Raw genomic sequence first — 14,296 nt, 5'->3', positions numbered from 1 at the left:
GTTTTGTTTTGTTTTTCAAGACAGGGTTTCTCTGTGTAGCCCTGGCTGTCCTGGAACTCACTTTGTAGACCAGGCTGGCCTTGAACTCAGAAATCCACAAACCCCCTTACCCCCACCCCCACCCCCCAGTGCTGGGATTAAAGGCATGTGCCACCACGCCCAGCCTAAAGTTTAATTCTTAATGTAAGCAACTTTTGGAGACAGGGTCTTAGAATTTTCTCACTGTCACCAAACTGGCTTGGAACTCCCTCTGTAGACCAGGTTAGCCTCAGACTCAGATCCACCTGCCTCTGCCTCCCCAGTGCCGGGCTTAAAGGTGTGCGCCACCATACACTGGCCCAGCAAACTTATGTTTAAAATGTAGCTATTTACAGTACTTTTCACTGTATAATCTAGAAATAAGGCAAATCTCTGCATGCATGGATCCTTCATTAGAAAAACTTCTATCATTTGACTCCTGGTGAGTTTCTCAGGCCATGAGGCTACACGGCTTTTGAAATGACTTAAACGTCTTCTGAAGGTTTTTTTTTTTTTTTTCCTCTTCTTGTTTCTCTCATGGGTGTTTATTCTTCAGAACACACAGATAAGTGTTTTATGTCCTACTTCCACATAATAAACAATGATAATCCCAGTGTGCCTGTAGGGACCTAGGTATGCTATATTCTTCTGCCAAATTGAGAATTCCAATTGCTGTGATCAACTAACAAGCAAGACTGTAGAACAGAGATTCTCAACCTGTGGGTCGCGACCCCATGACCCACATTAGATATTCTGTATCAGATATTTACATTACGATTCATAACAGTATGTAGTGAATCATGACTGTATGGTTGAGGGTCACCACAACACAAGGAACTGTATTATAGGATCGCAGCATTTAGAAAGTTGAGACCCCCTACTATAGAAGGTCAAATTTGAAGGTTCTGTAGAAACCAAGCTTGTAGACTCTGAACTTCAGTTCTTGGTGTTCAGAAAGGAACCCAGCAAGAAAGAGAAGAGTGGCAAAGATCAACTTATTAACCGAACCAAGCCAAACACAGGGTGTGCCAGAAACTTTCAGTAGGTGCCAGACTGTCCTGAGGACACAGAAGAGGTGACAAAGGCTAAGGCCAACTGACCTGAAGTGAGGGCTAGATGGTCTTCCCTCTGGCTCAGTACTCAGTGTCTTAAGATCAAAGACATAAAAACCACCCATTGGGCTAGAGAGATGACTCAGCCGTTAAAACAAAAAGCAAACAAACAAACAAAAAAACCCGTCACTCTAAACCATTACTCTTAGCTAGCGTTGTTATTTTTCTTCCAGAGGTGAACTGAAGGGGGACGGGGCCATACTCACTGCACAGGAAGCAGCAGCGATGGAAGCTCCGCCCATCGCACTGCACCTCTTCCGCGTGGTACACGGTTCTCCCGCAGGCCCCGCACTTATTTCCACCGCCCCAGACAGGCATTCTGCGGAACAAAGGATGCATTAGGATGCTTGTTTTACGAGTTCCCTCAGGGCTGCTTCAGCCCAGGAGACCATGCGTGCTTGCAGATCCTGCTTTTTCATGAACCACCCAAACCACACCTTTCAGAGGCCCCCGTTCCTCCAAAATAGCTCCATCTCCACTCCCAAATTATAGCTCTCATTAGGAAACTGGCTCAGACAGCCTTTTTTTTTTCTAGAAGACAAAGGAATCTTTGCATCCAGTGGAAGAGACAGGTCACCAGAGTACAATGCAAAGTAAGCCCCTAGAACCCACAGGAATAACTATGGGAGTGGAGAGACAGACACTGTCTTCTCCCACACCCAGTTTTTAATGAGCCTTTTACAAACTCAGCGGGAAAGCTTGCATTATAGTTCTCTGCTATATGTTTAATTCAATGCAAAGACATTGAGTTCTTAGCATTTAATGTACATAAGCGATGAACATACTTGTATGTACAGGTATGTACTGTTGAGTCCAGTTACAGCTCACATAGCTTTCTGTGGCTAGCACAACTGCCCTGGAACCCCCCACGGTCACCACAACATGTTCAGATGGCTGCCAAGTAAGTTGCTGTGCGCTTCACTAACCCCCAAAGCCCCTAGTCCCGCCAACAGTTGGTGTTCCCACTCAGCCAGGTTTGTCAGGCCTACAGAAAACGCTATCAAGTCCCCTTCCCGGCAGTGACTGTCATGGTATGTGGGGACAGTCTCCAAACATGGTCTGATGTGATGTGAAATCCCTGACTATCTATGATGTAGGGGCAACATTCGCTAATTCCCCTTAACAAACCGGCCTTCCAGGACTGCTAACTGGCTGATTTCAGAATGTCAGCGTTCTCGACTGCCGGAGCAAGCCAGCCGGCAAAGAAGGGACCTTGTTTCTGTGGTCCTCTGACACAGTGGCCTACTCCCTTTCCCCCAACACCGATTTTTGGGCTTCCCTTCTGTGAGGGGTATTTGCAGCCTTTGCCTGCTAAGTTTCTGGATGTGGCCCTTGCCTCTTTAAAAAAAATGGCTGGTTGTAAAAGCTGGCATTTCCTTTATAAATATAAACCTGATTAGAACGCACGTTAGTTCTGGTAAGCAGGGGAAAAGCTTCCATCTTTGCCCTTAAAAGGGCGTGATTTCCCATACAACCATTAAAGTGGGTGCAGACCTCTATTAGGTTTCCTGATGAGACCTTTATTAAATATTTAAACAATTAGTACAAGGTGCTTTGTCCCTCTTCTGGTTACCCTCCCCCCCCCCGCCCCCAGATTTTTATCCAGCATAGCGTGGAGGAAACATCTCTCTTAGCTCACAGAGGTTTGAAATGACCAGTTCAAGCCAAAATTCAGGCAAGTGTTTAGAAACTTAAATTTGAGTGTCTGTCATTAGTGTTCACCAAAACTCATGCCAGGGATTTAATTTCTGCATGTGGCAGCATTAGGGGGTGGGGGAGCCTAGTGGTAGTATCTGGCTCCTGGGGATTCCACAATTACACATACAGAGGGGGTAAATTAACTCTCACAATAGAGACCTGTTAGAAGGCACCTCCCCACCCTCGCTGTATAAACACACCAAGTTACCCTTCCAATTTACTACCACACAGGGGACAGCAGAACGATTAGCCAAAGCAAACTCTTTTATAATGTAACCCAGCTTCAGGTATGTTATAGCAAAAGCAAATACACCAAAGATTTCGTGCTATGCCACAATGACCATGAGTGTGCGTAGTCATCCTCTGTTTCAGGAAAACCTACTCCTGGTACACAGGAACATGTCAGCAAAGGGCAGGAGACAGAGGCAGCACTGTACGGTGCAGGCTTATGGACAGAAGCATGTTTTTTGTCAATAGCAAGAAAGGATGAGCCCCACAACCCCTGAGGCAGGAGGAAGGGGCTTACATGCTGAGCTAGACAGACACGGGCTCTGGCCAACCAGAATATATCTGGAGTTTCTCAAAAGCCCTGATATCTGCTAATAAACAATCCAGACATCTAGTGTCTTGTTTATGCTGTAGGAGTCTGGGCTCATGCCAGGGCTCTTGGTGAGCAAACCAGGTCACATCAGCAGGATCCCTGCACTGGGCGTCACCACACACAGCTTGAAAGCACTGATTTTCTAGGCACTGACTCTGCTGGTCCTAGCCTGTTTTGTGCTGCCGTAACAGATTCAGGCTGGATGGTATGTAAAGAACAGAAATAGGATTTCTCGGAGTTCTCAAAGCAGTAAAGATCAAGTCCCAAGCGCTGGTAGGCTTGGTGTCTGGTGAGGGACCCTGGTCCCTGCTTCTAAGATTGTGTGTTCAACACAGAGACACAAGGCAGAAGAGCAAGAAAGGAAACCCACTCCCATGAGCCTTTTTATAGTGGCATTAATCCATTTATGAATTTAACTTGCTGCGCTCTGTCTCCCAGGGGGCTCGGTTTCCACAGGCATGCTGGACCAAAGCAACCACTCTCACACCATGGCAACCCTTAACCAGGTATGAACACAAGACCTCCTGCCAGTCCAGCTCCTTGAAAGGTAACCCCAGAGCTGTGCTTTAGATCAGGGTGAATACAGAGTAGCTCTGGCTACTGTAAACAGAGACCCGAGGCCCCATGGTGCCAGACCTAGGAAGAGACTTGCAGTCCCTGATTTGTCTGTACCCAACTTCTCCCGAACCCCTTAGTTATATGAGCCACTGAACTTGATTTTTAAATCTCATGTGAGATCAGAGCCTGTTCCTTGAAATAAACAGTATTAACACACAAAGGTCTTCTACACAAAGGCCAGACTGATAGCACTAGTTAGCACCAAGTCCTGGGTATCGATGTGCAGAAAGAAACGACTTCTGCCTAAACAGGGATGAAAGGGACCCAAGGGTCTACAAGTGCTCTTAGGCTTGCCACGAAGCCACCCAGCTTGTTCATGTTGTGTCTATCTTTTATGCCCGTCTGTGGAAACAGGTGCGTCTTTGTTTAAACTGATTGAAATGTAAGCCTGACTATAAACCCAAGATGAAGAGTACCAGCTCCAACAGCCTGCACCGAAGCCTGCGCTGGCTTCAATTTGCAGTACAATTAGTGACTGCTGCCGACTGCCCTTGCCGCTAAGGTGCCCTACCTGTGTTCAGCAGTGTTCAAGGATGGAAGAGGTATCCCCTGGAGGGTCCCTCATGAGACCTACGGAGACCAGAGGTCGTATAAGGCCAGGATTATAGGTAATCAGTTGGCTATTGAGGCACTACTGTTATCAAGGTGTGTCCCATCATATTAAGCACAGGCAATTTAATATCATCCTGATAGTCATTTTTTTTTCTTTTTTTGATCCTGCTGTTTTTGGAGCAATCCCAATGAGGAAACAGAACTCCATCAAGACCAAGGTCAGATCAATTTGTCCTTGAGTGACACTCAGACATACTTAACTGACCATTTATGTTGTTCTGTCCAGCAAAAAGCAGTCTGTTTCATTACTCAGTTTGTTTAAGGTGTTACTATGTCCCCTTCCTTTATGTGGTAACAGTTACCATAGATTCACTTAGAAGTCAGCTTTTACGCAGGTGTGCACGCCACTGTAGCCGAGGGAGAGAGTGTCTGTTTTCAGGAGATAGCAGGGCCTTCTGTGGCATCCTGCTTACTATGTTCTTAGCTTTTCTGCTTCTACTACGTCTCCGTTTTCTCTCACTAGCTACCAGTCCGTGTGGCTTGTATCTAGACATTAAGGTCCTGTCCATCTTAAGGGCATTTGTAAAGATTTTTGAAGAACCTCTTCTTTGCTATAGGAAAAACCAAACCAAACAAAACCAAACACCCTGGGAAAGCCTCAGTTAGATTTATGTTCTCTGTTTCTGGACAGCTGATGGGTAGTTAGAGTCAATTGCTATGTGTTTTGTACATAACCATTCCACAATGGAAAGAGAAGCAGAGAGACAGGCTGGTTTGGGTCCCCCCCCCCTTCCAATGTTTTGCTTGTCTTATAAACCTGGAAGGGCAGCTCCTGCTACCGAGGTGCTGTAAAGATAAAATCCTACATCTGTAAGAAAACCCAGAGAACAACCTTCAACCAGCATAGCTGCCGAGCCATGGGGTTTAACAACAAAAAGCTTAGCTGATGAGTCACTCTGAAGTACCTGGCCACTGAAAGGTACAACGGTCCCACTCACAGCACTGGCTGTCTGAAGAAATGAAGTTCAACTTCACACATTTAGTCTGAATCCCCATGGACGGGACCTGGATTTGTCAGGAGAACACATGATAAACCCTCCACTTCTGTCACTCTTGGCATTGCTGTGCATATTTTTAAGAAATGCAAGGCTTCATTTTTCCTCTGAGTCCTTGGCGCTGATCCTCTGCGACAGCTGCCATTAATCAGAGCAGACGGATCTGCACTGCGCAGTCTGTGCCGTGTGCCTTTCCCTGAGCCCATGCACTCGCTGACACAAGGTTGAGAGCACAGATAAATCCCCACTTTCCACACAGTGTAGGCCAAACACGGGCTTTTTCTGCTTTTAGTCTTGTTCTTGGGTTTTCAATAGAACTTCCAGAACTAGACTTTACCCTTTGCACTGGACTAAACAGCTTGGTTTACAAGTCAATACATAAGTGAAACCCTTCCTTTCCCCCTTCCTGCTTCTCAGACTATAACACCAACCCAAACCCAAGAGACCCACCCTTCTGAGCAGTGGCTGGAGGCTAAATCTGACTCACCTGAAGTTCTTACTCATTAGGGAACCAATAAGACCTGCAAAGTGCCCACAAGGGGTCAAGTCAGTCATTCTCTCTCTCTCTCTCTCTCTCTCTCTCTCTCTCTCTCTCTCTCTCAGATCTATTTTTATTTTATGTATTTGGGCAGTTAGTTTGTCTGCACATGTCTATGTATTGGGTACAGTGCCTGTAGAGGCCAGAAGAGGTCAACAGACTTGTGGAACTGGTATTTCAGCTGGTTTTGAGCCATCATGTGGGTCCTGGAAACTAAACCCCAGCCCTCTGCAAGATTAGCAACGAGCCATCTCTCCAGTTCCATAGAACAAGCCATTCTTATACGGCTGGCTCTGTATCTGGCACCTTAAAGGAATGAACCTGTGCATTTAAGTGTACATGGCCCCATTTAGGAGTGTAAGTCACCTGATCTAATACGAAGAGTTCGGGTGTCTCTGTGAATAAATCCAGATTTTAAATGGAAATGCTTCCAGCTTCAACACTTCCACATCAAAGCCTCCCTTGTTACCCTAGAAACTTGTCTATTGTCTACTCTCTCAAAAGGGAAAGTTTTTATAAACCAGCTTCATCTGAGCCACATTTGGGGGCCAGTGGCTTGTTAGAGGATACAAATGAGTTGTACTGTCCCTACTACAATGGCTCTTGGCAAAGCTTGTATTTGAAAGCTGTGGTTAACCAGAAACTAGGCTGCAGCTCCTGCTAATCTGAGGAGTTTTTTTCTTCTGTTGCCCCAGTCGAATTTTCTCAGCTAGTAAACATAATGGTGCCAAGGAGGGATCCTTCAGGTCTTGGTAACCTGGTAGCCATTACAGCATCCTTCTAAGAAAGCCAGATCTTCACCCTGGCTCTGAGTAACCACATAAGGAACACAGTGTAACACGGTGTATGTAACATAGTGTCTGCCATTCCCCTGATGAGAACAGGGATAGCAGTGCCTTCTCTACAGAGCTCCCAGAATTTGCTAGGATGGTGCTTGGACAGCAGACACTCAAAGGTCAGTGTCTCTCCAGATTTTACAATATTCAGCTTCTGTACACACAGAACTGAACCACAGGCCTTGCACAGGCGAGGCAAGTGCTCTACCACTGTGACAGCCCCCCCGCCCCCCGCCTAATTTTTACTTTTAAAAATGTTGAGACACCAAGATGTCGTCTGCATTGCTTCTGTTAGCCACGAACTGCGATCCCCCTGACAGCCAGCCTAGCAAGTAGCTGGGGTAACAGGCCTATGCCCCCAGGCCCAGAGGAATGTGTAAATGTCATAAATACTCCACTCCCTCCTTATCCTCCTAGCCCTGGCCTTTGACGGCATCTGACCTCATTCCCTCCCCCATCCAGGGAACAACTTCTAAATTAATTTCTGTTCATAGGTTCCTCCGGGGGAGAGGTGAATGATAGGCGCTCTGTAATTGTTGTTTATGAAGAACTCCATATAAACATAATTCGACACATATCCTGGGGGCTGAAGGTGAACTTCAATGAGCACCTGTGTCACACAGAAGGGACCAATGATCTGGACTTCAACCACAGCACCAAATAAGGCATACCATGCACTGGCTTGGGAGCTGAAGATAAGCAGCTAGGGGCTAGAGAAACGCCTCAGTAAGGGAAGAGTATGCTGCACTGCATTGAGGAAGGCCCTGAGTTCAGATTGCCAGCGTCCACCTAAGACTGATGTATTCCCAGAGCTAGGGGTGGCAGCAAACAAGAGCGTATCAGGGGCTCTCTAGCCAACCAGTCCAGACAAAACCAAAACCAACCAACCAAAAAGCACTGAGCTCCATGCCTGGTGAGACCTTGTCTAGAAAAGTATAAAATGGACAGCTTAAAGATACTGTCAACCATGGGCAAACACACCCTCCCACAGGTACACACACACACACACACACACACACACACACACACAGAGTTACAAGGAAGACTGTTTGTTTCATAGGGATTTGTTCTTTGACGATAAAGATATATAAGCAGGCTGGAGAAGTGACTCCGTGGCTAAAAGCAGTTGCTGCTCTTCCAGAGGACCTGGGTTCAGTTCCTAGCACCCAAATAGCAGCTCACAACCTTCTGTAACTCCACTTCTGGTGAGCTACATCATCGCCTGGACTCCTCAGGAACCAAGCACACCTGTGGTATGCATACATACATACATACATACATGCAAGCAAAACATCCATACACAGAAAGTGATTTTTTAAAATATGCAAACAGGGCTGCGACAGCATAGTCTGCCAAGTGCCTGGCAGCACAAACTCATGAGGGCCTGACTTCAGATCCCCAGTACGGACATAAAAATTGGCCATAGCAGCATGTATGTGCAGTCTGAATACTGAGGAAATAGACAGATCTCTTGAGTTCATTTGGCTAGCCATCAGAGCTGAATCCTTAAGTGGCAGGGTTGGGCCATTGTTTATCAAAAATAAATAAATAGCCTGGCAGTGGTGGCCCACCAGCACTTGGGAGGCACAGGCAGGTGGATCTTCTTGAGTTTAGGGCAGCCTGGTCTACAGAGTGAGTTCCAGAACAGCCATAGCTACAGAGAAACCCTTCCTTGGAAAACCCAAAATAGATAGGTAAACAAAGAAACAAACAATAAACAAATAAAATTAAAGTAAGCAGGGCTCAAGGAAGACACCCACCATTGACATTCTGGCCTCTACCTGCATATGTGCACACCCATATAAAAGTGTTTACATTGCGCGCGTGCACACACACACCACACACAAACGATGTAAACAACTTCAGCATGGTTTTAATTTTACTGACATGGCTTTATCTTGTATATCCATGACAATGCATCCCCTGAGAAGCCTAAGCTCAGCGCCAGTTGTACACTAAAGATCACTGTAACAATGCCTGCCATGAACAGTGAAGTACACACTACCTCGAAACTACAGACACTCCGGGTCCAACACAATGAATATGGACATTAAAATCTGAAGTACTTAGGTCTGAACACCAGTTCCCACCCCTGTGGCCATAACCTCTGAGCTGCGACACCTTGAACTGTGATATGAGATAGCAAGTCTAAGTACCCGGGGAAAGTGCCAGCCACTCCACTAAGGCCACCTTTTCTTTAGGGACACCTCCTGGTCTGGATATGGTACCAAGTTCAACCGCGCAAGCCTGCTGAGGTCACTGACCTCCGAAGTAGCAAACCAGACTCATGTTGAAGCTATCCCTAAAACTCCCTGGATTTCTTTTTTGTTTTTTCTCACAAGGACTTTAAAGGTTGAGCATTCGGATCACTGAGAGTTCCCCGTCTCTGAGTCCCCATACTCCAAGCACAGGAATCGACTCCTGCCCACCCGGGGCTCCTCCATGCAGTGTGGCCAGTGCCCCCAAACTGTGACTTTCCAACAAGAAGCTCTTCCTAGTTCTCTCTGCTCACCAAAGTCTAATGTCACCATGGAAAGGAACCTCCCTTCGACTGAGTGACCCTGGGCTCTTCATGTTAGCTAATGTGCATGTCCTCATCACAATGCCTTCAACGGGAGGACAGCAAAATTCTTGACATGGATGTGGGCGGTACCTGCCCGGTCACACTCTGTAATTAAACACAGATATGCTGTAAGTTTGGTAATCTCTAGACCCAACACATCCCAGAGCAATCAGCAATCTGTGAATATGACCAGATACTTCAGAACTATTCAAACAATTCAACATCTTCACCTTCTGTACATGGAGAACCTGGATTTAGATGCCAAGATTCCTGCGTATTTGGCAAATGATAAAGATAACATTTTATCTGCTAGTTTCCTTATTTTAAAAATGAAAATGATGCTGATTTATATCATAAAGCTGTTCTGAGATTAAACAATATATGCAAAACACCCTTACAATAAATAGTGTCTGTTACATAGCAGGTAGTCATAATTACAAATACTCCTGTAATATTTACCATTTACATTGTTTATTGATATAGTCTTCACAACTAAATGGTAAGTAGGCATTACCATGATTCTCATTCTTATGGCTGGAAAACCTGGTGAATATTAACTATGAAAACAAGATGACCAATCTGACCAATCTGACCTAGAACACCAATAGCGCTCACTGGCAGCCACAGGGATAGTAGTACTGTCACCTGTGGCTATGCCAAAGATTCAGAGCATTTGCTATACTGGATTCCATTCTCTCTCCATTTCTTTTGTGAAGCCACCAGGAAACCGTTCCTACAGTTAACTGTCAAGGCCCTTCGCCTTGCTGTATCCTAATCTGCCTGAACTTTTATTACTAGGCAAAAGCAATTAGTACTGTTGGCACAAGGAGCTCGTGAAAATGCAAGGACCTGGCTAAGTCTCTGCAAATGATTCACACACAGTACACTATGGCTCTCCCTCTACAGCCTACAACAATAAAATCTAACAGCCAGAAATTGCGCCTTGCTTTCCCTAGAATGCAGAATGAGAAGCAGTCCTCTAGATCTTGATTTTCAATGCAAGAAATTCAGCTCCTTCAAATCTCAGTCACACGTGCTGTCTCTTATATATTTAATAACATTTTGGACCAGGCACAGATCTGTAATCCCAGCTAGTTGGGAGACTCTGACAGGATGATCTAAAGTTCAAGGGCAGCCTAGAAAACTGCAAAATTTTGTCTCAAAATGAAAAAAATTAAAAGGGCGGATTGTGGCTCCCTTCAGAGTCCTTGCTTAGTATTCACAAGGTCCTAGGTTCAAGCCCAGTACTATAAACAACATACAACAAGAAACAACAGGTTTGGAGAAGAGGCCTGGGACACACAAACAGGATTCCTTCCCTAGGTGTTACCCAACCGACAGGACCCAGGAGGTGGCAAGCAAATTCCAGTCCAGGCAGTGATGGAGTCCTGAGGAAACCTCGGGAGGTCTGAGGATGGAGGGAAGGGCTGGGTGATGTTCAAGTGGAAGTCCCCTCTCTCTGGAAAGACTCCCACCAAGTTTCAGAAAGCGCAGGAAGTGATCTAAAACCACAAGCAATCCACCACATACATATCCCTAAGGTTGTACCTTGTACTTAGGCATTCCTTACACACACACCCTACCCACACACACCCTTTCCCTCTCCCCCACCACCCCAGCAAGGATGCTATTAGACCTATTTCACAAGGCTGAGACCAGAGAGTGTTAACGTGTTAGGGGCACCAAACCAAGGGGTACTGACTTGGGAGTGACACTCTAGACTTGATTTCTGCCCTCCCATGTTATACCTCCTCTCCCTTGGAGGGTCCCCTATGCCCATCTCATTTATCCCTCTCATTTGTAACAGAAGGGAAATGAAAACCAAATGCTTGAGCTCTCAAAGCTATGTATTGACAGGGTTATGCCTGGACCTAGTATCCTGTCCCCCTACCTGATACCAACATTTATGCTATCTTTTAATAAAGATACAATTTCCCTCAAGTCCAAGACTGTGCAACTTCACCAGGATGGCCCTCCAATCCGTACTGATTTTAGCATGCTCTTGAGCATGTTCCATGTCAGCCAAAAATTTTCAAAACAAGATTGGGAGGAATCTGTTAACAATTTATGGTGTTAAAAAAAAAAAAAACACCACATTGGCTAAAATCTGTTAATAAATATCTACTGCTCCCACAACAGCGCCTTGTCTGTTCCCGCCTTCTTTATTCAGTTAACAAGCACTGAGGTGTGCTCCAACATATTCAAGATAACTAAGCAAACAGTGTTCCAGAGACTCATGGGATGTATACGTCTATGGCAACCTGGCTATAAAAAGTGGGGTCAAACAGCCTTGAGGAGTAATGAAGGAATTATCAGTAACAATTACAAGGCAATGGCAGAGACTAGGATCCCAAATGTCACTTGTATGCAGTGTTGAGATTGTATGAGTCGCTCTTTTGAAATCTACCGTTTAAATCTTTCTTGAAGAATCTGGGTACAAGAATCGCTTCCTTTTTGGATTCTTTGGTTTTATGTAAGTAGAGATTAAGCACGCATTGAGAAAGTCAATAATTTAACTATTTTCGCTGCCCGAGTTAAAAAATTACTACACCCAGCCCCCCACCCCCCGCCCCGAACTGAAAAGCATTTATAAAGTAAAAATGTATGCAACCCAAACAAAACAGGTCAAACCAAATGTTTACTCAAAAAGTAATCAGGTAAACAAATAAAGTTCAAAGTCCTGGCTTCCAAGGGGACAGAAGTTTCAAGAGCTCTCCCCTCCCCTCACCCCTCACCTCACGGATGCCTATAACCAGAATCTAGCTCTGAACCCATACTGTGACTTTTAGGACCTGTTGCAGAATTTCAGAACCAAGCAATGCTGTATCCTTGTTTGTACTTTAAAGGTAGAAAGCACCAGGAAAAGCTAGGAATGTTCAACTAGAATTTCACTATGGTTCCTTCTGTGCCGGGTGGGCAGAGACCACCGAACAAAGGCGATGGCCAGGAGCTCCGTTTCGCCACAGGAGAACTGGAGCTCAGCGGGTATGGAGACGCCCACCACCCCAGAGTACCCACCCAATTCCGGAGAAGGACGGCAGGGCTGGGCAGACACACCCTTGGGGTACTGGAGCCCCGAAGCCTCTAACCTCCTCCTACCCGAAGGGGAGAATCAGCCCTGGGAGGGAGCCTGGGGCTACAAAAAGAGGCATTGGCGGCCACGAGAAACTCCCAGCTCGCCTCTCTCCCAGAGAACAGGATGGAAAATTAAAGGTCACAGGGGATGATTTACCTGCCCCAAGGACATGAGGTCCCAGGGCAGGGATGGTCTGGGGGCGACAGCAGGTGTGCTAGTGGACCCCGCATTGGGGCAGAAGTGAGAGGATGGGTGGGAGCATAGTCAGGAGCAGGGGTGGAGATGACAGGGACCGCGGGGCCGCAGGCTTCCTAGGACTCACCCGAGTGGGAGGAGGGAGCACGCGGCGGGCGGAGCTAACGAGGTCTGACCGAGAAAAGCCGCGGGCGGATCCGGAGACTGGGGGGGACCGCGCGCGCCTGCTTTTAAAGACTTATGTTGGGCGTGGCCTTGTTCGCCACGCCTATCAGCGGTCACGCCCCTCGGGGTGTCCGATGGTCTCCGCCCGGCGCGCTGAGCTGGGCTCCCGCTGCGGGTTTCGAGCTCTGGCCCAGAGACAAAAGACCGGAATCCCGCCTCTTCCTGCGGCTTCCCGCGCGTCGGAGTCTCCCACCGTCTCCGGCTGCTCCTACCCGCCGGTCCCCGGGCGTCCGGAGCACTCAGGATCCGCCCGGAGCCAGCGAGATCCGGTGTCGCCCCGTGGGATTCCCGCCACCCTTTACTGCACAAATGCCATATGTTAGCCTCCGGGGTGCAGGACTCCCCGGTGCAGGATAGTCTCTGGTCAGAATCCCGGCTTCTGGAATCCGCAGCTTTCCTGTCGCGAAAGAGCTGCATTCCTCATCTAGACTAAACAAATGACGTTATGAAAACACCTCATTCCCCAAATGTTTTGCTTTCCCCCACCACTCTTTGCTGAGGGGGGAAGAAACCCACAACCCACGCAGAAACCCTGGCGCCGAAAGGCTTCGGGTTTCAGTTTGCAATTGTTTGCAGTTGTCAGAAAAGCCCAGGGAGGCCTCGCTGGCGAAGACAGCAGAAAGGACCTAAAATCTGCATTTGAGGTGACATATTGTTCTAGACAAAAAGCAAAATAATGTCATCTCTATCTGGTTTGTATTCTAGGACATTTGGTGATCCACTTCTCTGTCATCAGTAGTGGGTTGCCCTAAGAATTAGTATTTGAAGAATGGTGATCTCCACGCCCCAATAGGCAGCGACCAAAACTACTCCCCTCTGTCACAAATTGATCACCCCTTTCATCCAGGCGCAACATCATGCTGTTAATAGCCTAGTTCTTTGGTGGGGGTTAGGATGACTTTAACTGATAGATGCCAGTACCCTCACGTTGCGACAATAAAAAATTTCCCGCTTACGTTGCCAAAGGCCCTGTTAGGGGGGTAGGAAGAGGCAGAGTTGAGGAACGCCCCTCCGGTGACAAAGTACAGGCCTGGTTTATGCCGTTTTATGTCGTATGCTGGGCCCAATCCAAAATAAGCTCGTAATTGCAGCCAGATTCTCTGTCCACCAAGTACTGTTGAAAAACAGTGCAAGTAGTGATTGACATCTCCCCCAGATTGCAGCAGGAGTTTGAAAGCATGGGTGCCTGCTGTGAGCTTTTCTAAATAC

General features: G+C 46.8%; 1 protein-coding gene across 1 annotated transcript in view; it reads right to left on the bottom strand.

Annotated features, from left to right (window-relative positions):
* The window catches only part of Csrp2 (cysteine and glycine rich protein 2), a 19,529-nt gene extending 6,449 nt beyond the window's left edge, over positions 1-13,080 (bottom strand). Inside the window, exons 1-2 of the mRNA XM_021174394.2 lie at positions 12,990-13,080; positions 1,337-1,449 (exon numbers count right to left, since the gene is read on the bottom strand). Of these exons, the coding sequence (XP_021030053.1) occupies positions 1,337-1,448 (112 nt within the window). The 5' untranslated portion in view covers position 1,449; positions 12,990-13,080. The remainder of the gene's footprint in view (positions 1-1,336; positions 1,450-12,989) is intronic.
* Positions 13,081-14,296: the final 1,216 nt, after the last annotated feature.

Source organism: Mus caroli, chromosome 10, assembly GCF_900094665.2.
Source record: "Mus caroli chromosome 10, CAROLI_EIJ_v1.1, whole genome shotgun sequence".
Taxonomy (NCBI): Eukaryota; Metazoa; Chordata; class Mammalia; order Rodentia; family Muridae; genus Mus; species Mus caroli.
Note: the sequence above shows the minus strand (reverse complement) of the source record. Positions and strands in the feature narration are given on the sequence as shown.